The sequence below is a fragment of the Zingiber officinale genome, chromosome 10A, assembly GCF_018446385.1.
Source record: "Zingiber officinale cultivar Zhangliang chromosome 10A, Zo_v1.1, whole genome shotgun sequence".
Taxonomy (NCBI): Eukaryota; Viridiplantae; Streptophyta; class Magnoliopsida; order Zingiberales; family Zingiberaceae; genus Zingiber; species Zingiber officinale.
The window spans coordinates 97141902-97165836 of NC_056004.1; the positions used below are offsets into that span (position 1 = coordinate 97141902).

The window sequence follows — 23935 nt, forward strand, 5'->3', positions numbered from 1 at the left end:
GATATTTCTACGTTATTTGGTTTTATGAGGTTTATGGTTTATTTTATTATTATTTATATTTATATAAATTTTATTTTATTTTATTATTATTAATTAAATCTTTTTAGGTTTTTATTGTGGATATTTGTCATACTTACAAATTATCGGAAATATTTATTAATTATTTAAGTTAGAATTGTAAATGAATCAAATCTGTTTAGTATGAACTTATTTCTAATTATTTAATACATATAAGATTGATTAAATGAATAAATTTAAATAATTTATTAAATTAAATAAATAAATTTGAGCATATATATTTAATTCGGTACTTTGTGAATAATGTTATTAATAAAATTTATATCAAACGAAAAAAATGTCGAAATGAATAAATAATTTTGTTTATCAAATTTAATAATTAATCAACAAGGTTAAACTATAAAAACTTTTAAATAATTAAATAAATTTAAATTTAGAATTTAATAACATCTAGTTCAAGTCAAACTTGAATCAAGTTTAAACAATAATTTCAATGATTTGATATTCGAATCAGCTTGATTGGATTATTTCATTATAAAAATTAACTCAACTTAGCTAGTTTACCATTCTAAGTCATTTAAGTATCTTTTAGAGTTTTTCATTTTCTCTTCTATTCAAAAATATATATTCGTATCATTTAAGTATCTTTTAGAGTTTTTCATTTTCTTTTCTATTTAAATTATGTCATTTATATTATATGTTAACTAAGATAGTCATTACCTGATGTATCATTTTATAGTCGTAATTTTATAGTCAAGATTACGATTGATGGTCATAATCTTGCAACATAATTACAATGAGTGGCTACAGTCAATCAGTGCAATTAGACATAAAATCATGATCGCTCCGCGACTGACTGATGATAGTTAAATTTATTTAAAAAAAGCCTATTAATAAAAATAAGCAAGACTTTTTTTTAGATATTTTTAAAAATTAAATGCATCCTTTCATAAAAAATCATGTTTTTTTTTTATAATATGTTCCAACTTCATTCAATTTATGTTAAAGGTAGATAATCTTCTCTTTAGTTATCTATAGAGCAAATTCATAAATTGATCATAGTTTACTTCCTTTCTCATAATCTAAAAACGGACTATGAAGAGCATATAGAATTAGTATAATCATCTTTTGCTACAATTTACAAAGTAAATTCAAAATAAAACTTATACTATTTAAAAATTGGCATTAAGTATTCAGCTTATGTCAACTAATTCTAAGGATGACAAATCCAGTTTCATAGAAATTTCTCACTAACAAAGGGTAAATTAAGAAACGTTCACACCCAACTTTCTTAGATCAACCGTTCATTAAAACAATTTTATCTGTTAATTCATCAAAATTAAAATGTGATTTTAAAATCCTAAAAAATTGAGAAGACGTCTTTACTACTATGTCATTGCTTAGAGGGCATTGTTATATTACTTATTCATATCCATAAATGATTGTCATCGACATAAATAAAGTTACATAAGAAGATCTTCCCTGTTATTGAATGTGCTCATGTCTATATTACAGGGCCGGTTATGTTGATGCTTAGAATTATAATTATTCTTCTGACTTGTACCTGCAATTCAATAATAATAATTATTATGTGAAAATAATGCAAAAGGTAATTTGAATCTCATTAGCAATGTATTATGTATATAATCAATTAGTGTTGAAAATGAATGATAAATAAAAGTAGATCTCAATTGAATGCCAAACACTATATAAATTTTCTCAATTGAATGTCATGTTATCACTTACCATGAATATTATAAAACCAATTGCAAGTAGAAGAATTCACACTTGTGTGAAAAATAATCATCCACTTCAAAGGGCTTGTTATTTGTCGAAAGGAAGACTAAAGTTTCCCCCATAGTACTCGCTAATGGAAGCCTGTTGTGAATTAAAAAAAAGAAGAAGATAGAATTAAAATTCTTGTGTTTGATTATGTCGACATTTGAAGAAAATCTCATGTGGTTCTTAGAAGGATGCACAATTTGTAATAACATATTCTGAGCATGAGGAAAGAACATGGAAGGCAAGAGAACAATCGATTCAAATTATTCTTAGACATGATGGAGTGAGATCTGGATGTAAACAATCTTTAACTACTAGAAATTAGATGACTTGTCGAAATGAGCCAAGTGGTGCTAGTTTGAATTCTTATCAAACTTAACATTGAACGAGTATAAACAAACTCTTATCAGTTTATGTACTGCTTGTTATCATTTACAGCCCTAAGGAAGTGTATTTGAGCAAAGGAAAAAGATCATATTTTGGCATGTATGTTAAAAGGATAATTCTTATAGAATTTATACCTGAAGAGTAGGAAGGATCAGGTCATACACTTGAAATAGGAACTTGAAATCTGTTGCAAACCTAAATGACCAAATTTATCATAATTAGTGAACCAAAAAGTTAACTATTGTACAAAAAAAGTGAGCGAAACATTGATGTTCGAAGAAACAAGAGGTCGAGAGGAACTTCTAAAGGATGGTGCAAAATTCTATCTCCGAAGGCAAAATTAAGTGACTAGTAGGCAAACATGTGGATGATTCAAGTGAATATTCGAATGACAAATGCAGTACAATTATCAACTTCGATATGTCAAAACACAGGAAAAATATTGAACTTATGAAAAAGGAAATTGCAGAAGAAGAGAATAATGTTGATCTTAGAAAAATATATATGCTACTAAATATAAAGGCGCACCTTCTTAAAATCCGAGAGCAAACATACAACTCTTCGATATCTGATTCAATCTTCAGCTTAATATATTGCTTGAAAAGCTCAACCAAGCTGCAAATCATTTCCTCTGATTCCATTGAACTTAAGTCAGAAAATGAAGGTAGAAAAGGACTCAAGGACTGGAGTGTCAGAGAAAGAAGGCCATTTGTATCAGATCTGGCAAACTGTGTTGCCATAATGTTCAAGACGAAACAATTACTATGTTGGAACTTCTCAACCCAACTTGGAGGAGTTCCCATCCACATAGACATATTAGAATTTCCAGGATTTTCATCTGGGTTAGAGGGCATATCCTTCTCACTAGTGCTGGGGTCATTTCCAGGATAATGATGGATTCTGTGTGGAGGCAGTGATGCAAGGATATCAGCCTTCAATTCTTTAGGTAGCTGATCAAGCACCGAGTAATCTAACTGACTAAGAGACTGAGGTATCATATCTAAATGATTATCATCATGAGCATCTGGGTGTAAATCATCTGGCCTCGAATAAGATGTCGTACAAGTCTGAATTTGTTGGAAGTTGTCCTCGTTTGCTCCCTAGAGATGCGGATATTACTAACATGAGCATAAATATAGCCAATATTAAAAGAGGATCAACAAAATCTTAAACACAGAGAATCTAAGATAAATGACATTATTTATCTTTAGAACTTGCTCTGCTACCAAATTTTTAGAGATCCAGTAAACTTTATCTAGCAGAAGATGATTAAAATCTACTCTTGTACAACAAAAATTTCAAATATTAGGAGTTACTATTAAGATAAGGAGCAGATTCTCTGACCTCATGGCAAGCTAAACTCAATAAGAGGAAGAAACATATAGACAGGTTGCCAATGCCAAATACAGAAGGAATTAATAAAAAAAACAGAAGTATAGTGTGTGAGCTGTCTCTACAAAAGTAGTTTTATTTGCATCAACGAACCAATGTTGAATACTTGCTTGCAAAAAAATGAGAACATGTAGTAGAATAAAAATATGAATGCAACAAGAAAGATGAGAAAGACAATCAACGATGTAACAGGTTGATATAAATAGTATTTATTTGAAAAATTGGTTTGTAAGTCAGAGACTTCTAGCCAACAGTTTCATCCAATTCTAGATGAACCTAGCTTGTTTATTCAACATACAATTAGAACAGACTTAATAGCATTTCCAAGCAAGGACAAACTCAGTAGAATCAGTAACTCAGCTAACATAACCATATAGAGTGTTAGATGGATTGCTGAGTGGACAGATGTTTACATATATTAAAACATTCATGTATTGTAAATCTTGTCATAAATCTAAAAAATCAAAGGAACATGAATACCAATAGAAATATAACAGATAAATAGATACATGTATGTTGAATGTTAGTAGATGAAAACATTTTACCTCCTGCTGCTGATTGCAAGGTCCATTGTATGGATTATCTAATTGTTCCTTCAGCTTTACTTCGTTCACACATGCAAAACTCTGTCCCATCTCTATTCCCTTATGCTTTTCTTTCATATCATTAATACTTGGGGCTTCATATTCCACCTCACAAAACTTTTCAGTTCCATTAAACATAGCTTCTCTATATGTTGAGCATTCACCTTGCTCATCAACTATCAACTGATTCATTTTTTCATTCTTTAGTAACAACAGCCTTCTGGTAGATAGTGAACTAAGAGCTATAGTGGTTTTTTCATCCCTCCGGTTTGACACGCTCTTAGAAGTAAAAAAGGAAGACAGCTTTTGTTGCTTATGAGTCCCATTCTCAAGCTCATTTAACTGGTAAGGAACCCCTAAGCAAAATAAGAAAAAAGGCTAAATAAATGAGAAATACATTTCATTTAGCATCAAATAAAATCAATTATGTTGGTATTTCCAACACGCATGCTAAATATTTCTCAACTATCATTTATGAGGAACCTCACAAGGCCTTGAAGTTAACCAATGCTAATCAATTGTGAGAAAATGGAAGTAGAAACATATTCTTGTGATAACATCGTCGTCATCATCAAATCATGTTCATTTCAACTATGGGATCTGCTACATGAATGTGTATCCCTCCGTCAAGCTTCATGCAAGATTGTGTCATTAGATTTTGATTGGCGAGGCATTAATTCATTTCATGTGTCATTAATTCATATACAAGAAATTATGTTAATTGCAAATGCTTTGCTCAAAGCTCAAGATCATATTCCACAAAGCTATCATATAAAGGGTAAAAAAAAAAAAAACTTCTTTAGCAAAAGGTTGTAGGGTTGTTGCCAAATATCATATGAATGCTAAAATTTTAGGAAACGATAAAAAGGAAAAATCATGAGTAAAGACATTTACAGCTCAAAAGCTTATTAGCCGCCACAGATTCAATCACCCAAGCAGGTTTTACAACTGGAAGCCCTCGACTGAATGCCCTGAACCATCAAAAGATTACTATAATCAATTAAAGAATTGCTTTAACAAACACATCAGATAGATACCGTGATGCTCCAAGGTAACCTGAAGTTCCTCATTTTGCTGTCAGGCAGATGGCTGCAAATGATATGCGTTACAGAGCGCCTCGAGAAGTAATTCTCGTACCGACCACCATGAGTCATCATACAAGCTCTGAGATCCTACAGGAATCCATCCAAGAACACACTATCACAACCAAATCGACAGATCTACTGATAAAATTTCATTAAAAAAAGACGTAAACAGAAATTAATGGCATACCTGACTGGAAGGGATCGTGAATCCGTCAACGAAGATCGAGATACCAAAGAAAATGCCCTTCCCGCTTCCGAGCCGGCCACGGAAGACCGCACTAGCATCGAATTGCTCCCGAAGCTTTTGGCTTTTCACCGCCATGTAGCTGCGATGGAAGGAGAGCTGGAAAGATGAGGAGCGAGCGAGGACGAGGAATAGATGACGAACCTGAAAGGAGAGCCGCGTGCCTTCCGGGGTGTGCGAAAGGGGGTTTCTTAGCACCGCGACGACCGAATTCTCTAGGGTTCCTGGTCCGTGCGGGATCGGATCTGGTCGCTGTCCACGGAGATAGCGAAGATCTTGATGTCGCCATTCCGAAGGGTAAGGAGGAGTAGGCAGTGGTGGTGGTGGAGGAGGAGGAGGAGGCCGGGCGGCGGTGTTACTGATGGGGAAATGGGCGCCGCCGGATTTGAATCTTAAACGAGCGCAGCGTACGGGGGAAGGAAGACGTTGCTGACGCATTCTAGTGGATGTTTTTTAGAAAAGATAAACTTTGTGAGGTGAAGTGAACCCTTTTATAGGTCTTAATTGACAATAAAGGAAACTAAATGGGCCAAATCGCAAGTTTTCCATGCACACTAACATGTGCAAATAGGGTGATAAACAAACCAAACCAAGCCGAGCCCATTTTTGAGATATTCAAGCTTATTTGATAAGATAATCAAGTCGAGCCGAGCCGAGTTTAAAATGAACAAAGCTTTTGAAATGAGCGTTCAAACTTGGCTCTGTTTTTTTTTATGAGCTTGAACTTATTTGAAACTTGACTTGAGCTTGGTTCGTTTAGATGTTTTCAAACTCTCAATTCAAGCTTGGCTTAAACTTGGTTCGTTTAGATGTTATCAAGCTCTCAATTTAAGCTTGTTTGATTGTTTGAAATTTTTAATTATTTGATTGGTTATTATGCTAGACAATTTAAATTCATTTATTTTATTTTATTTTATTTTATTATTTATTTAGCATATTGAAAATAATTTTATTAATGAATATGGTTGATGAACATTGTTCACGAATTTTGTTCATGAACATTGTTCACGAACGTCGTTCACTAATATTAACGAGCTGCACACATATGTGTTCAAGCTTGTTTGTTTAGTTTAACGAACTGTTCAAGCTTGTTTGTTTAATTAATCTTATGTATATTGAACGAACATAAACAAACTCTTACTAAGTTGAACGCCAAACTTATTCACAAACGCTTGGTTCATTTATAGCCCTAGGTGCAAATTGCAAGCCCAGATCATCTAGTAATCTAGTTTTTAAAAAAAATGACAAGGGTGACCACTTATAATTATGGTTGGAATCACATTTCGCCATAATTAATTGTGGTCTCTTTTTAAATTCACCATTCTCAAGATATAGTATAAGTCTCTAGCCACCCGGAGGCTGTCCCCGTTTGGCGGCAAGGTGCCTGGATACTTATTCACGGTTGGCGGCCTCCAAGTGATCTCCGGTTATTCGTCCCAATTTAAATTATAATCTAGAGGGACAATGAATCCAAAAAAAAAATAACAACTATTTATGACTAGATCACGACTACTATCTAATCATAATTATAAATGGTATATTATCTAATCAATTGTTTTTTTTTTTGAACCACGAGAACTGCCCACAAACGAACTCGTCAAATCTGATAATACTAAAATATTAATATTTAGTTTCGAGCTCGAAAAATAAGCTTGGGAATTTAAATAATTTTAACTCGAGCCTAATTCAAAATAAAATTTGAGTGTTGGAATGGTTCAAATCTTCATTAGAGCCCATTCGAATTATAATTACTTAAATTTGAATTAAGTTGGAATTATTCACCTTAATATACTTAAACTAAAATTATCTTAAAATAATTAAAATTTCATTCGAATTGGCTCGTGAACAAAAAACATAATATAGATTCAAATTCAGCTTAAAAAATATTCGAATTTAGCTCGGAAAGTTCGAAAAATTCACTAACCTACTCGATTCATTTGCACCAGGCAGGCCTCCTAAACTTCTCCCTCTCTCCATGTTTAGGCTGTTTAGCATTCTACCAGAGAAGCATGGCCAATGCTGGCACGGTCCCCGCCCTCCCCATCGTTAAATACCTCCCTCCTCCGCTTCCGCCTCTCTTGGAGCCCTTGAGCGTTCATCCTCCTCTTGGTTCCGCACCAGACGCGAAGCATTTCCCCGGTTATTGTCTCTTCATGGCGGTGAGTCCATTTCTTTCCCCAATTTTGCCCTTGAGTTCCGGTTTGAGCGTGTGATTTCCTCATCTGTGTTTCCTGGCAAGTGTTCGTGCTTTAATCGCTGCAAGATCGTCCTTTTGGCTTTTTGATTCCGTCGCTTCTGGTTTTCGGCCGCTAAAAGTTGATTTTGGACTGCTTCGAGATCGATTTTCGTTCGTGATGCCGTATGCTTCTGCCGTTTGGGGTTCTTATTTTCACTGATACGAGATGTGTTTTGTGATCCATGATTCCGCCATTTGGCATGTTGATCGGATTGCTTTCTGATAAAGTTTACACTTTTCTTTTTAGGGTTCGGTTTGCATTCTCTGTGTTTTAATTTTCCCCTTTGTTCTATAATCTTTGACATTTCTCAACTTAAGCTGCAAATTTTTATTGCATTGCTTAGAATCAATTTCTGAAAGAAAACAATCTAATTCCAAAAGGAAAGTGAATTCTCAAGAACTAAGGTTTCACATCTTGTGTTTGGATCGATTGAATCAGGATTTCGGTTTCTTAGAAAGAATAAGTAAATTCACTCTGCGTACCTACAAAAAAATAAATAAATAATCTAGCACAACACAAGAAAGGTTGGTACAGAAATGCTATAACTCTGTGAGATCGGGGACTAAAATTTTCGACAACCAGAATTTGAGTTCCAAAACTTCTATGATTCCTCATAAATGAATTCATTGTTACTATGGAATTGGAATTCCATTTTTTATGTGTCCTAAGATTTTAGTTTGCAACATAATATCCTGTGTATTCCTTGAGTAGCATTTGCAATATTTATGATATGAGCATCTTTGTGGCAGTAATTGGTTCGCATTAGCTTGTACATTTGTACGCTTATGATCAACTTCCATTTTTTACGACATAGGCATCAGGAGTTGCCTGAGAGAACTTGCATTTATGTTTTTGGGGTTGAAATCAAATAATAAATTCCCTTGGTTAGAAAATATTGTGTATACTTTTGTGTTATGTCTATGAAAGATAATCTTATGGTGTCATTGTGCCATATAGTGATTTGCCTATATTTTCATGCAAAGCATGTGGTAAAACATTGGAATTAGTTTGTTAATTTGTTTAATTAGCATGGTATTTTGTTCTTTGTTTTTCAGTTTCTCATGGTATGTATCCACTTATAAAAATTCCTCTAATGATGTTTTAATCTTACAGAATAGAACTAATCTAATAGTTGAAATAGGTTTTACCGATTCTAGATCATGTTCCCCAATTATTAACTGTTGTTTTTTCTTCTGTTGTTCTTTACTCCGCAGCAGGGGGGCCATGTGCCACGCTTCGGTGATTGGAACCAAAATGCTGCCTACACAACAAACTTTGATACGGCACGCAAGGAGAAAGCTTCTGGTACTACCATTCTCAGTCCATATGATCCAGAGCGAATGATAGAGCTCCACAAACCTGGAGACCTGGCTGTAGAGCCTCAATATCCAAAAGAAGGCCGGCACAGGGACAAACATAGGGAGTTTGGCGGGCGGAATCATGAGCTAAAAGCAAATGATGACAGGGAGGAAAAGAAATGCAAAGGTAGAAAACAACGAGACCATAGGAGTGTAGGCGAAGCTGGATACTCACCTTCTCAGTCCCCCGTCGTGCAGAGAAGAAAAGTAACTGCTCAACAAGGAGGAACTGTAAGAACAATTTTCTTTCTCAAGTATCACAAAGCAGAGAACAACTAAGCTAAAGTATTCGGTTTCATATGTTGAAGTTAAATCATGATAGTTTCATTTAAAATTTGCTTGAGCTGTTGCTTTCTCATAAGATTATGTTGCTACGAAGAACTTGACATTATATTTATGGCAAAGTCAAGAATGGAACCATAAGAAAGGCGAAGAACCTATTCGCAAGGAAGCTAGGAATTACGTAAGAGAATAACAAAGCAAGAAAGTAATGATTTATGGTGTGCTCAAATCTCAGTCACATATGAGGCCTCTGCACTCAGCAAACACAAGCCAGAATGCGAGCTTTCTGTTCGTTTGAAGTGACCTTATTAGTTTGATCAAGAAAGACTTATCTCGATCGAGGTGGATCCAATTCATCCGAAGTTGAAGTATTTTCTAACTATTTATAACTGCCCTCCTAGCCATATCTCCAACCTATAATTGGCTTATTGGTCATCGTGCCAATTGATTGTTACTAACTCTAATTATGGATCTTTATTCCTCATGTCATCCATCTTGCGGTTTCTATTAATAAGCAATTGTTCCAATATCGATCATTGTCGAAGAACTTTATAATTTGTTCTGTTCTTATTTTGACAGGGTCGCCAAAGAGCCACCGCATTACCAAAATTCGGAGAATGGGATGCAGCAGATCCTAATTTGGCCGCTGGATACACTGTCATCTTCAACAAAGTTAAAGAAGACAAGAAGGCGGCAGCTGCAAGTACCATTCCGGCATTTACTCCTCAACCTGTGTTTCCGCCGAGCCACAGGTCTTACCACCAGAAAGATCATTCCTTTTGGAGTTGGGTAAGTTCTAAATTGTGCTGAAATTTTGTTTGCAATGTCATTGAACTATTTTTGGTCATTTTACCAACAAAAAAAGCTTTGATCTTAACTTTGAAACATCTCAAGTAGAACACTTTGAAACCCTATTGTGGCTCTAAATCATCGTAACCCGATTTGCAAATCAGCTTGCAGGACATTATGTTTCATTTTTCATAGTGCAAACGGAGTTTGCAAATCAGCTTCACATTGCCTAGTTTTCAGAAATTCTAAGTCGAACATTTTAACTTGCATTGTGACAAATCTCATATTTAGCTTTGGATCAAACACTTCAAGTTTCAAAAATGTATCTTTTCCTCCTAAGTTTTGTTGCTAGCTGATTCGTAAATTTGCTTATGGTACCTTTTAGCTGAACAAACAAACTCAGTTTGACAAATGCTATTAATTTACAGAGGTCATGTCGAATGCTTGCCTTTTTTTTATCTTCTCATCGGTTTCGCAGATGTTTCCATGCCTACATTCAAGCCTTGGAAACAGATCAAATGAATTACCAAATAAGGCAGTCTCTCATCCAATGTGAATGTTCCCGCAGAAAGATTTCTTGCTACGAATGGAACTCCCAGAAGGACGAAAACAGTAGAAAGATTTCTTGCTATGTATGTATTACAATCCATTCAACCAAGCTACTGGTTGATGCATTTGTTCGATATGTTCAATATGTTACTATATTTGGGGGTCGAATGCTTTGAGAGGCTCAAAACAGATGAAAGATCTTACCAAAATTTCAATGTAATCTTTGTATTTGGGTTGTACTTTGTTCATTTAGTAAAAGTTATTGCTGGTGCCTTGAGGTTGTGCCCATGCTACACCATTCGATACACACAGAGATGAAACAAAGAGTATGGTTGCGTTGAGATCGTGCTTGAGAGTCATGCGAGCGTTTCTTAATTTCTCTGAGTGGTGTGGAAAATTTTCGTAGAACTAAATTGGTTATTTCGTAAGTCAGTATACATTGGATATCTAATACATTGTCCTTGGAGTTATAGTATTATGGTAAGATATTCAGGTTGTCATTCAGGTATTCACGGTTTAAATCTCGTAACCAAAAGATGCTAAGCTTTTGGGCTGACTGTCGTGTGTATTTTCTGATTTTTCCTAATGATCGATGGAAAAATTTCATGAAATCAAATCATCACCTCAGAAATAATGAATGAGATTAACTAGATTTAAAAATAATATGCTTGTGTTTGGGTACGATAGTGGCTAAGAAATTATTCTAACCATTAATACAAATAAGAAAAGAAATTAAACAAATTAAAGCTGAATTTTTAATTTATACGTAATTAAAGAAAATAAATTAATTTTTTTTAAAATTAGAAAATATTCAAGATTGATGAGTCATCTATAATAAATGAAAGGTTTATGATTTTTATTATTTGTTAATTAATATATTCTGTTTTGTAATAAATAAAGAGTAATTATAATCCTTATTAAATTAGTTTATTTTTTTATTTAGAATATTTATTTTTATATTTAGTTTTTCATTTTAATTATTTTTAAATTAATATAATTTTTAATTTGACTTCTTTGCAAAGTTATTTCCTTATTTGCTATATCAATTACATTCCTAATTTTTTTAGGATATATGAACATCGCGTGATTTTGAGAATATTAGAGGCTAAACTGTAAATTAGGAACTTGTTGGAGTAAAATGGGAAAAAGTGTTTCTCCCTAATGTGGATATATAGAAATACATGTTGCCATAGCTTTGTCCGCACTGGCTTTGGTTTACTCGGGAGGACGAGGTATCCAACCGAGGCGGGATGAGGAGATTAGAGGGCAAGGTCGCGATCGTCACGGCCTCCACCCAAGGGATCGGCTTCGCCATCGCCGAGCGCCTGGGCCTCGAGGGCGCCGCCGTCGTCGTCTCCTCCCGGAAGCAGGTCCACTTCGCCCCTCTTTTGTACGGCTTCAATTTCTTTGTATTTGGTAATTTATTTGTTTAGCAATCGATCGGCGTTTCCTCGTTTGGGAGAACAGAATAACGTCGATGAGGCGGTGGAGAAGCTTCGGTCGAAGGGAATCGAGGTGATAGGGGCAGTCTGTCATGTGTCGAATCCGCAGCACCGGAAGGATCTCGTGGAGAAGACCGTTCAGGTGAGCGTTTCTTTGCTTGAGTAGAGAATGATGTTCCTGTTGAGATCTGATTAGGGGTGGATATCCTGCGAAAGGAAATACCTTTTTTTTTTTTTTTTGGATTCTGTGAGGATTTTGGTTTGTGAATAAGGCGAATTCGACTTTTGGATTTTGCTATGCAATGCTTAATGAGTGTCCCTGCATCTCCTTGCTGGTGAATTCTGATTGAGAGATCTCAAACTAGTTCATGGTGATCAAACCGGTCTTAAGGGATCTGATCATGGGGTTTGCTGTCTCGAGCAATCTAACTAGATTGGATTTTTTTTTCATTTTCCTGATTTCCACCTTCAACCAGACTGGATTGGCCTCTGATTCTTAGTTAAAATGGTTGAACCCTAGTACAGAAGATTAATGGAAAGCTTCAGTTGCAACAAAGGTAGTAAATTGAGATAAAGCAGATTAGAAACTTGATCACCGTTGTGGTGTTGTATTAATTCTCCCAGAACCTTGTTAGACAACATTCCAGTTAATAGAAACTAGTAGTGGAATTGAAACTTTAATTGCCAGTTTCCCCTTGCTCATGGTACACGAGAGGATAAAACTATATCTGCATCGATAGCCTGATCCTTTAAATTTGATCACTTGACTGGCAACAAGCAAGAACCACCTTATGGTCTAGCCACCTTCAAAAACTTACTTGGCCTGCTATTGAAACCATTGAGTTAGTAGCTGGTCTGCATCCCTAATTGATGACTTATTTCCATTTGTTGTGATGCAGAACTCTTTGATTGCCACTTCTCATTCTTCCTCATTTACTTGAGCTGACTTTGATGTAAGATACTAATCGAGACATACCATCATGATGAAGCCGAATCTTCAAATAAACTAAAGAGGCTACAGAACATATTAGATTGGACCACAAGAGAGTGTCTCTTTCCTGATTGAATCAATGATGTATCTAGTTGACCTCCTGCAGGTTTAAGCAACAAACTCAGACTGAAACTTTTTTTTCTTGCTTTGTTGATCCATTGTATTAAGTTAAAATTTAGTACACCTATTTTTTTTATGTATCCCCATAGAGGATGCAGAAAAATAAGATTCTGAGATTTCAATGCTGGTTCAGTTGTAACCATTTTACAAAAAAGATATCATTAATTCATTTTTTGTCTATCCTGTTAAGAGTCGATGGGAATGAAGACATGCATTAAATTGCATACTTGAATGGAACACTTGGATTTGAGTGACCAAATGACTACAATGCCAATTCCTTGACTTGTATTAATATAATAGTTTAGAGAATGTTGAAGTTTTGTTTATTATCCCTTTCTTCTATAAGTCTTCTGCTCAGGGACTTTCCGTCATCTTATATGACATTAGTATTTGACACAGATCTAACAGATGTTAACTCTGATACCCTTGTAGAAATATGGTCGCATAGATATAGTCGTGTCAAATGCTGCTGCTAATCCATCAGTTGATGGGATACTGTATACCAAAGAGTCAACTCTCGATAAGCTTTGGGACATCAATGTGAAATCTTCCATCCTTATCCTCCAGGTAGTTTGCATCTTGTTCTTGCTTCACTGTCTTGTTTGCGTATATTAACTTTGTTCCTCTTTCAGGCTGCCGCATCTTACTTGCAGAAAGGATCTTCTGTTATCCTCATATCGTCAATTGCAGGTTACCACCCGCAGGCTTCCATGGCCATGTATGGTGTTACAAAGACTGCCCTTCTTGGACTCACTAAGGCACTTCTCTCTTTCTTATTGTTGTATCATATGGATCATATTCGTTAGAATATCATGGTGCATCGATAAGACATTTCATAGATTAGACAATTTTACATTACTAGTTTTGCATTAAAGTGAATTTCGACATTTCTATTCTACGTGTAGCTGAAAATAGCAATAGACATTGTTAGATTTAGTAGTAGTAGTTTGTGATACATCATATGACAGTCGTCTAAATTTCTTGTAGGCCCTTGCTTCCGAAATGAGCCCGGATACCCGTGTCAACTGTATAGCTCCTGGATTCGTCCCTACGCATTTTGCTAATTTCATTACAAATAATGACGCTATGGTGAGCATTCTCTTCTTTTGTTCAAGGGCATTTGTGATTCCTACTAGTCATTTATCATGCACCCCTGAAGTCTATTCAATGTATTTTGCTTTAGATCGAGGTCACTGTTGGTAGGGCGACATATATAAGGTAGGCATAAAAGATAGGGGTTGTGCATCTCACTGGTTCAAATGTAGCCTCAAGTGGTATGCCGAAGGAACAAAAAGTCGATGCACTTTAATATATAGTACAAATACATGAAATATTTTTCCCTAATGACTTCAGCCTCGGGATCAAGTAGTTTCATACTCCAAAGTTTTCTCACATCATTCTTTTCGTCTCTCATCTTTTGCTTAAATGCAGAGAAAAACTATCGAGGATCAAACTTTGCTGAAGAGGCTCGGAACTACAGAAGACATGGCTTCCGTTGCCGCCTTCCTTGCTTCGGATGACTCATCCTACATCACCGGAGAAACACTTGTGGTCGCCGGAGGAATGCCTTCCAGACTATAATCCCTCCCCCCAATTCTATGAAACCCTTGTGATGGTGATTCACTGGTAGATAACTTTACATTTACTGAATCAACCATTTCCAAAGTCTACGAAGTTACTGAGGCCTCATTTCATTGGATTTGTAGAACTAAAAAAATTTAGACTTATTTAGGCTATTGAAGCTGGATGAATTGTGTTTATGGTTGTTTTCAGTAAATGATAAAAATATGAAATAAATGATTATGCAAGGGCTTTTTCTTTTCTATGATAATTATTGATAAATTTATTAAGCATTTTGCCTTCCTTTTCAAAAATTTGGCCAAAACATTTTTAAAAGGCCTTTAATTTTGAGTGTTTTTTTTGTTACTTAGTTCTCTTCATTAAAAAGGCCTCTAATTTTGGTTATTTATATAGAACAGGGCCGTGGAGGTGCCCTGTGACCACCAAATCTAGGAGGTGGCTCAACTAGTCAAATTGGAGGGGCGTCTTAGACGAGTATAATTGCCTTTTACTCCAATGATATAATTACCTTTTACTCCAATGATTCAGTATGGAAATTTATAGTGGCATCGATTTACATCGATTTACTGACTATAAAAAATAATCTTCGATAAGATTCTAAATCTATTCGTGGATTATTTTATCGTCCATCTAAACTCTGAGACAACAAAGTTTTCATCTTCTCTCACAAAAACCTTAGCCGGTAAGCACGAACTCAAAAACAACAACCAACAATCAGTCAGGAACCACGCGCCGACAAATTGGCAGCCGCGAACCCGACAAGCGCTCGCAGTATAGCTGCGAATTGCAACTGTCGTGGCCGCAAATTGCAGCTAATCCGCAAACCACTTGTAGTATAACTGCAATAAAAGAAACAAATATGAACACAACTCATCAACCATTTCTTGACTCTAAAAGAGATCCAACTCAACTCATCTTCCTTCAAATATGAACACAAGAAGCGAACAAAGCCTACAACCACATTTTTAATTAACAAGAACAAGTCAAACACTCTACAAGCAAGTTGAAGATTAAGACCATGTGGAATTATTGATGCAACTAGATTAATACCATCTAAATCACAATCTCAAATATTCTTAATCACACAACTTTCCAACCCACCCAATTTGAGAGCCCTAGAAGGCAAAGGCAAGAAAAAAGAAGGAAAAAAGAGATGAAAAATACCTTCACCAGCATGTTTTCAACACCCACTAGATCTCATTGTTGTGGATCTGCAAAAACCAAAGCAGACGAATCGAACCGTCAAATACGTGCTTCAAACAAGATCAATGAAGTTGATAATTTGGTCCAACCACTGCATCAACTTTCCTTCACAAATTGGGAAGGTGAGACTTGCACAACACCTAAAGTTGATATGGCCACAATGAATGCATCACAAGTTGAGGGTTGCTTTCTGTGGCTGGAAAGGGGGATAGAAAGAACTTGCAATGCATGTGTTCACATGGTTAACATTAAACATCCCGCGACCCAAATTAATAGACATCATACGAAAGGTTACGAAATAATCGAGATCTATTACAATAACATTTATGCAAGAATAATTTAGCCAAAACAATGAGATTCCCAAATTTAATCGTTGGTTGGATGAATAATAACATTAATGCTGCAAGCATTTGAGACAAAGCAAAAGCAAAAGCAAAAGCAAATGACTTCTACTTAGAATGGGGAAAGAAACCAGACAAAAATTGCTAGAGAACAAGGGGAAGTTGAAGAACAGTGGCATCAGCTAGATTAAATGTTAACTGTGTCGGGCAAGCATATTGTGGCCGATCAATGCCAACACCAAATGACAAAAGAGAAAGTGCCAAATCATGCTTGAGAGTTTAAAAATGCATAATGTCACAAGAGGCGAATAGATCCCGCCAACTTCAAAAGTAAAGTGGATTTCAGCAGCCTTAATTTAAATCAAAGTTATATAATGCAAATTGTCTATAGGAGTTGAATTTGTCTGCCACAATAACATTCAACAACATACAGAAATGACTGCCTACTAACTTACAAAACTGTAAGAACATAATAAAGAAACTTAAAGCTGGATACCTTGAGTAAGAACATAATGTTAATAACATAACAGTCGTTTCAGGAAAAGTTGGTTCAGAAATCTAACAAACAATAAGCATAAATTTGGTAAAAGGAAAAACAGATCATCAACAGGAGAAAGAAAACCTGTAGGTAACTGAATTCCAAGAGCATAAACATGGAGGTGAGTGGCTTAATAGCCGCAAAGACCAGTAACTTGAATATGTAAACATTAAGCTAAGCAAACCACCTTGCAGTTAGAAAACCTCACTTTAGCGCAATGCCAATGCAAGCACAAAGAACGATATCACAACAAAGATTAAACAAGAAAAGATACAGATCCGTGCACTCTGTAGATCTGTTTACACTCAAGTGGGATTGAAATCAACAATGGTAAAGGGAGATTACCCATAAACTTTGATCAGGATAAAACCTTGTAGCTTCCCATGAAATTCTTATCAATAGGTCATGTTAGAGAGGCAGGCATCAAATAAGGAATAAAAGGTTGAAATTTTGGATAAGAACAATTTAAGCTTGATACTTCTTTAGTTTCTATATCCATTTTGACAAATTGGGTAGAGAACTGTTCGTGCATTGAACAAAAGGCAAAAGAGTAACAAACTAAGAGAAACCTCAAATATGTTCTTACACAATTTGATCCATGAATTATACTCATCGTCATATAGCTTTCAAAACTTAAATTCAACCCCGTACATGTAGATCGAAGTATAAAAAGGCAGGGTTCGAATGTTTTCGTGGGGAGAAATCAGAAGAACTCAGGAGAGAAGGGAAAAACCAGTTTGTTTTTTTTCCTGAATTTGTTCTCTTCTCTCGGCCGAGAGAACGCTCATCAGAGGCGGAGAACCGTGTCCTGGATATCATCATCTGGATACGGAAGGTTAAGATCAAATGGCAGTGGCTGCGGCCAGGAAGATATGATCATGTCGTCGTCGTCATCGACGACGGAAGAAGAGGATCCGCAGTCACTGTGGCAGTCACCGTCGCCGTTTAGCGGACGCGGGGGCGCCGGGGGGTTGGCCTGCCGCCTTTGCTCCGGCTGCCGCAGACGGATCGGCACAGAAGAAGACGGCAGCCTCGGACCGCTGGACGACTCCACGGTGCTGCTGTGGCTGCTAGAAATCGGCCGCTGAGATGGCTGTGACGGGTGCTGCAAGGAGAAATGAGCGGAAGCCGCGGCGGCGACGGAAGGATGAGTTGGTAAGGACGATGGCTGTAATGGGAAATTAGTCTTGGCCTTAGGTCCTCGGAGGGCGACAGCCGCCGCGTCGTAGGCGCGTGCGGCGTCCTCGGCGGAGTCGAAGGTGCCGAGCCAGATCCGCGTCTTCTTCCACGGGTCACGGATCTCCGCCGCGAAACGCCCCCAGGGCCGCTTCCGAACGCCACGGAACCGCATCTCCGCCGCCGCCGCCAAAGCAGTTGCCTCCGCCGCCGCCGTCAGCTTCGAGGACTGCGCACGGCCCTTCCTCATCGCCAGCACCACAATCGTAGAAAACAAAACCGATACAAAAGGGGGAGAAAAAAACTATTCTTATCCTCTCCGATTTCAGATGCTTAGGAACCGATAATCCCCGCAAGAAGGGATATGCAGTAGATGACACACGCTCAGCGGTCAGAAGGCGAATCTGGAACGAATCATCACCATCTTCTCCGGCGAGAACTCGAACGACCACCGTCTCGGCGTCGTCGTCTCTTCGCCGGTCCTTCTCTTTTATCGACTGCGGTGGTAGCACATTTTGCGCAGCATGAAATGACGAAAATACCCCTCAATTATTTATTTTTCTGGAAAAAAAATGAAGAAAAAAAACTTGTATGTCGTTGGCGCCACATCCTCATACGTGACCCGTTCCGTACCATTTCTTTAATTCGTCCTAACGCGGGGCCTGTTTCCCCGGGTCGGGTTCGGAAAACCGAGTGCGATCAGTCCGGTTTGGACAAGACCGAAGCGCTTCTTCGTTTTTTCCTTTCCCCCTAAAAGAAATTATTTTTAAAAAAAAAGTTATGGGAAATCGTGTAATTTATTATGGCAAGACGCGGCCGAAGCTGGCGTGGGCCGTGTCCGGCCAGACCGGACCGAGCTGGACCGCCCAATCAAGTCTCGAGTTTTTTATGGCAATAAATAAAGTTTTTGGATAAATTAAAAAATTAATTTAGTGGGACGGGTTTCTGGTGAGAGGAGCGTGGGATTGAAATCGGCATATAATTAAATGAAATAAAATGTAAATATAAATGAAATAAAAAATGAAAATGGAAATAAAAATGAAATGAAGCTGGAGTTGGTTTAGGGGACCATCATTCGTCGCGTCTCAATCCGTCGAATTCCATCCGTCCATCGGTCTGCGGCAGGCGGCTGACACTGAACCATTTTTTTTTTTAAATAAAAAAATTCTTGATTTCCGTTTCAATATATCGCGTTTAGCCATTCAAATCTAATAAATTTAAAACGATTAAATCATTTTTTTTAATAAACCGAAATAAATTTTATCATCGAAATTAAACAATCAAAATCAATATAAAATCGATTAATTACTGAATAAATTGAGATTGTGCTTGAGGTATGACTCCCGGCCCAACGACAAGCTCACGGTTGGCTGTGAGTTTATTGGTGTTGTTGGTCCCCGATTTTGCTTTTACTTTGAGAGTTCGAAGGAGGATGAAAATTAGTTCCTTCTAATTTTGGATAAATAAAAATATGAAGTATCAAATAAATAGAGAAAGTTATTTGGATTCTAGTACATTCTACCCTTTTTTAATCGAGTTCGGATTTTCTATTTCACTTTTTTAGATTAAGGAATGGTCCATGATGCAACTGTAGCCAGATTACGACCGTGATTCAATCGTAATTAGTTATGACTTCATTCTAAGTTCACATTTCTATCCATATTATACTTTGGGTTAGGGTGGACGGCCGAAGGTCACCGGCGGCGGATGGGTGGTCGTCCGATCCAAACTACAATCTGAATGAAAAAATAAATTCAAAAAAGAATCACAATCAATTACAACTGAATCACAATCATAATCCGACCATAATTATATTGTGGATCATAATGGACCAAAGGATTCTCTCTCCTTTTACTCCATCTTTTGAAATAAATAAAGTATTAGTGTTTGATAATAGTCGAGTCTACTATTTAGATGTCCTCACTTGCAAATCTCATCTCTAACATGGCCTAACTTAGATGGACTCATCTGACACAATTAAACCATGATTCTCATTACAAATTAGTCTACTGGACTAGTTTAGCTCCGTCAATTAGATCTACTTTACTCGGTCGAGTTAACCAATTGAGGTTGATAGTCACGAGGTCATTATTAAGGGTTTATAATGAAGTTCAAATTCATGTATATATTGTTGACATTTATAAGTGTTCATGCCGTGAGGGGCAACCACGTGGGACTTCACCCTCTATACCTACTAGGGTGATTCAACTATCAACTTGTATATCATTATCGTATTAAAATTTTTAATATAAAAAAATGTATAATCATACATTTTTATATATGATATCAATTTTATATCGTTTATAGTAAAATTTCAATTGATATATTTTAATAAATTTACGGCAATATATCAATTTTTTTAATATTGATTTCCTCTACTAAATTGCCATATCTGCTGCTCCCTCACACGGATAGCTAAATCAATTAGAGAGAAATTAAATGGTTTAAAATAAAATAAAAGGATAATCAAAGGATAACTAAATATATCGAGAATTTGAAAGAAAGTTCTAGTAAAATCAAATGCCAATTCGACAACCTCATATTCTTCGTCTCTCTCACACCACCCAATTGGGTTAAAAATATTTTTTAAATAATAATAAATATTTTAAAAAAAACAAGAGAGGAAAATATTAGAAGAGACAAATATACACGTGTCCATGAGGCAGTGGCCGCTGGGATTGCTTGGACTCCTATAAATCGTACGGGAGCGACCGCCAAGGCAGAGTTGCGTAAAACCGTCGTATTCCTCGTGTTGTACGCAGCGCCATGGCAGGCACTTCCGCGTCTTGGAATTCCTTCGCCGTCAACGCGCCTCCGGCGGTGTTCTCCTCTGCCGCCGGCCGCGGTCGCCGATCGTCCTTTGCGCTTTCCTCCCCCCGCCTCCTCAACTCCGCCAAATCGACGAGCGGGCGGAGGCGCCAGTACCTCTCCTCCCCGGCCCCCTTCCTCCCCCGGGCTGCCGCATACGACGACGAGTGGGGGAAGGAGAGAAGCGAGGATCCGGAGGGATCGGGGGTAGCTGTGGTGGAACCCCCGGAGGCGACGGAGCCGGACGAGACGGCCGAACTCAAGAAGAAGCTGATCGATCTGCTCTCTGGCACCGACAGGGGATTGAAGGCGTCGAGCGAGACGAGGGCGGAGGTCGTGGAGCTCATCACCCAGCTCGAGGCCAAGAACCCCACGCCCGCCCCCACCGATGCCCTCTCCCTCCTCAACGGCAAGTGGATCCTCGCGTAAGATTCGATCTCCTTCCATCCCGACCCCTCGTTTTTTTTTTTCACTAGAAACTTCTTCTCGATTGGCTAAACCTAGCGGAGTTCGGACGCAGCTATACGTCGTTCTCGCAATTGTTTCCACTTTTGGGATCGGGGAGGCTGCAGCGGCTGGTGAAGGTGGATGAGATTTCTCAGACCATCGATTCGGAGAGCTTTACGGTGGTGAACTCGGTGAAGTTTGCAGGGCCTCTGGCCACCACTTCTCTCACCACTAATGCCAAATTTGAAATCCGGAGTCCCAAAAGAGTGCAGGTATAATCTTGGATGCCCTAATTGACACTGTTTCATGTCTTACAATCCACTGATTCATCATCATTCATCATCTTAATTCCCTTCGTCTAAAGCAACTAAATTCGATCTGCTTCTTAGGCTAGTGAACTTTTCTAGTTTCTACTCAGTGATATATAGCTAAAAGATCAATCGAAGAGTGAAGAGTAGACCTTGAAATGAACACTTGTGTGACTACTTGCAATTCAGGTCTCTGGTTCTCTGTCTCCGAAGTGTTCTTTGCGTTTAGAAATGTTATTGCAATGTGTTTCTTTTCCATCTCAATGCAGCTTCGAGTTGTTGTGGTCCTGTTCATGTAAGAGTGAAGAGTAGATATTGAAATGAGCTTGTGTGACTACTTGCAATTCAGTTTAAGGGACATGTTAGTTCTAGATAGAGAGCTTCTCATCAGGTCTCTGGTTCTTTGTCTCTGAATCTCTGAAGTGTTGTTTGCATTTAGAAATATTGTTGCAATGTGTTTCTTTTCCATCTCAATGCAGCTTCAAGTTCTTGTCCTGTTTGAGTAGGCATCTGAATCATTTATTCATTTGTCGTATCGTATGATCGCCTCTCTTGCTTTTGCCATTCCACTTGGATCTTTTGCTGATCAATCTTCCTGATCGATCAACACATTTGCATCGAAACATTCTAATTTCCATTTTGTCCGAACAAGAACTTACAGCTTATATCATGCATATTTGAAAGTAACACACAGAAGTAGATCTGCATAGAGTTGTGATCTCTTATCTTTTATCGCAATGCAAAGACAGGATTTCATCTATCTAATCTTCTGATATATACTGAATTTGATAATTTCAGATTAAGTTTGAGGAAGGCATAGTAGGAACCCCGCAGCTGACCGACGACATCGTTGTACCTGACAAGGTGGAGTTCCTAGGGCAAAACATTGATCTATCTCCGTTTAAGGGAGTCATAACTTCCCTCCAGGATGCGGCATCTTCAGTCGTGAAGACCATTGCCGGACGACCTCCACTTAAGATCCCGATCAACAACACCAATGCACAGTCCTGGCTGCTCACCACCTATCTCGACGAGGAGCTCAGAATCTCAAGAGGCGATGGGGGCAGCGTCTTCGTGCTTCTCAAGGAAGGTAGCCCTCTCCTGAACTGAGGAGGACTTCATGTGGGTTTGTTTAGCTAACGTGTAGTGGTACACTAGTTGAAATGTATACATCATCTAGGGTTGCATAGTTGTTATAGATGATAAATGTCAATGAACTATTTACTTTTTATTTAATACACAATAAATGGGAGCCGAATTACATGTGGTGTGCATTTGTCTAGTGATTAGATACAGGAAAAATGTTTCAAAAGGGGAGCCTAATGCGTCTGTTTTTCAACAACTCAACGGTGGTCGTGATAATTTCTAAAGGTTGGTAAAAAAATAGATATAATTGACAAGTCCTCAATTATTGCCGCGAACCAAGGAAAAAATAAAGAAAATTGTCACCAAACCATCAATGATTCAATATGAATGTTCGATGCCGTCTATGACTCGAGCACTTTTAAAATTTATCACGATAAAAAAATTTAGCTATATAAGATACAAAATACTTAATTGAAAAAATATGAACAAAAATCAAATAGGAGGCAAATGAGCGCTCCATTTAGGATTAAAGTCAAATCAGCGCCCCTTTTAATATGACGTATCCAAAATACTAATATATTAAAATAATATACAAATATACATCTAACAACTTATATCTACAATATGTAAAAGGGCGTAAAAGGACGCTCATCCGAGGGATATATCCAAAATACTAATATATTAGAGATTTGCTGCGTTTTGAATGACAAACTATTATAAAAGGATACTCATTTGAGGGAGCATAGGAAAAAGAAAATTTTCATCAAGTGTTAATGTCCATCGTCCTGATCGGCACAGATAGTGTGCTATCACACTACCGAGCCGTCGATTCACTATCTATCTTCGTAGATATGATCCGAATAGATGTAAATGTAGCATAATCTCTTGATCCAAGCAGCGTAAACTCAAGAGAGTGGCTGGTCCGATCGGACGTGGAAGCCACCAAAAACTTTACTGATACAGTCAGTCGGACTTGTTGTCTCCTTCGATTAAATTTGAGGAGGAGACTTGTGTACAACGATAGAGGGGGACCCACCCGCAACTGCCAAATTAGAGGTCAAAATCAAAATGGTCAACGGCAAGGTATCAAAAGGCTCGCGTACGGTGACGGAGCGGATCAATCGTCTAGCTCAGACAATAAATGTCCAGGCGGGCCAACTGTCTAGCTCGGGTAATATGGTAAGACA

General features: G+C 37.4%; 5 protein-coding genes across 7 annotated transcripts; 3 read left to right on the forward strand and 2 right to left on the reverse strand.

Moving 5' to 3' along the window:
- Positions 1 to 1411: 1411 nt before the first annotated feature.
- On the reverse strand, positions 1412 to 5868 carry LOC122027470 (DNA repair protein REV1-like). The gene is made up of 9 exons (XM_042586453.1): positions 5657 to 5868; positions 5436 to 5574; positions 5220 to 5335; positions 5058 to 5134; positions 4125 to 4519; positions 2716 to 3287; positions 2322 to 2382; positions 1765 to 1896; positions 1412 to 1582 (listed from the first exon to the last, which is right to left on the reverse strand). Exons 1-8 carry the CDS (start codon positions 5779 to 5781, stop codon positions 1843 to 1845), a joined length of 1539 nt encoding a protein of 512 aa, XP_042442387.1. The 5' UTR covers positions 5782 to 5868; the 3' UTR covers positions 1412 to 1582; positions 1765 to 1842.
- A 1574-nt stretch (positions 5869 to 7442) lies between these two features.
- Positions 7443 to 10980, forward strand: LOC122027773 (RPM1-interacting protein 4-like). Of its 2 annotated transcripts, none has more exons than XM_042586782.1 (4): positions 7443 to 7651; positions 8944 to 9318; positions 9949 to 10158; positions 10637 to 10980. In XM_042586782.1, exons 1-4 carry the CDS (start codon positions 7502 to 7504, stop codon positions 10712 to 10714), a joined length of 813 nt encoding a protein of 270 aa, XP_042442716.1. In that variant the 5' UTR covers positions 7443 to 7501; the 3' UTR covers positions 10715 to 10980. The 2 variants fall into 2 exon arrangements, with proteins under 2 accessions (XP_042442716.1, XP_042442717.1); XM_042586783.1 differs by having other exon boundaries at positions 8947 to 9318.
- Positions 10981 to 11894: 914 nt separating this feature from the next.
- Positions 11895 to 15091, forward strand: LOC122026910 (short-chain dehydrogenase/reductase SDRA-like). Of its 2 annotated transcripts, XM_042585645.1 has the most exons (7): positions 11895 to 12077; positions 12175 to 12291; positions 13693 to 13827; positions 13893 to 14018; positions 14248 to 14349; positions 14444 to 14478; positions 14692 to 15091. In XM_042585645.1, exons 1-7 carry the CDS (start codon positions 11958 to 11960, stop codon positions 14720 to 14722), a joined length of 666 nt encoding a protein of 221 aa, XP_042441579.1. In that variant the 5' UTR covers positions 11895 to 11957; the 3' UTR covers positions 14723 to 15091. The 2 variants fall into 2 exon arrangements, with proteins under 2 accessions (XP_042441579.1, XP_042441578.1); XM_042585644.1 differs by lacking the exon at positions 14444 to 14478 and having other exon boundaries at positions 11896 to 12077.
- A 2345-nt stretch (positions 15092 to 17436) lies between these two features.
- Positions 17437 to 18587, reverse strand: LOC122026911 (ethylene-responsive transcription factor 3-like). The gene has a single exon (XM_042585646.1). The coding sequence runs from the start codon at positions 18347 to 18349 to the stop codon at positions 17711 to 17713; it is 639 nt and encodes a 212-aa protein (XP_042441580.1). The 5' UTR covers positions 18350 to 18587; the 3' UTR covers positions 17437 to 17710.
- A 2212-nt stretch (positions 18588 to 20799) lies between these two features.
- LOC122027604 (probable plastid-lipid-associated protein 2, chloroplastic) lies at positions 20800 to 22923 on the forward strand. The gene is made up of 3 exons (XM_042586598.1): positions 20800 to 21332; positions 21428 to 21626; positions 22461 to 22923. The coding sequence occupies exons 1-3, from the start codon at positions 20866 to 20868 to the stop codon at positions 22770 to 22772; spliced, it is 978 nt and encodes a 325-aa protein (XP_042442532.1). The 5' UTR covers positions 20800 to 20865; the 3' UTR covers positions 22773 to 22923.
- The last annotated feature ends 1012 nt before the right edge of the window (positions 22924 to 23935 follow it).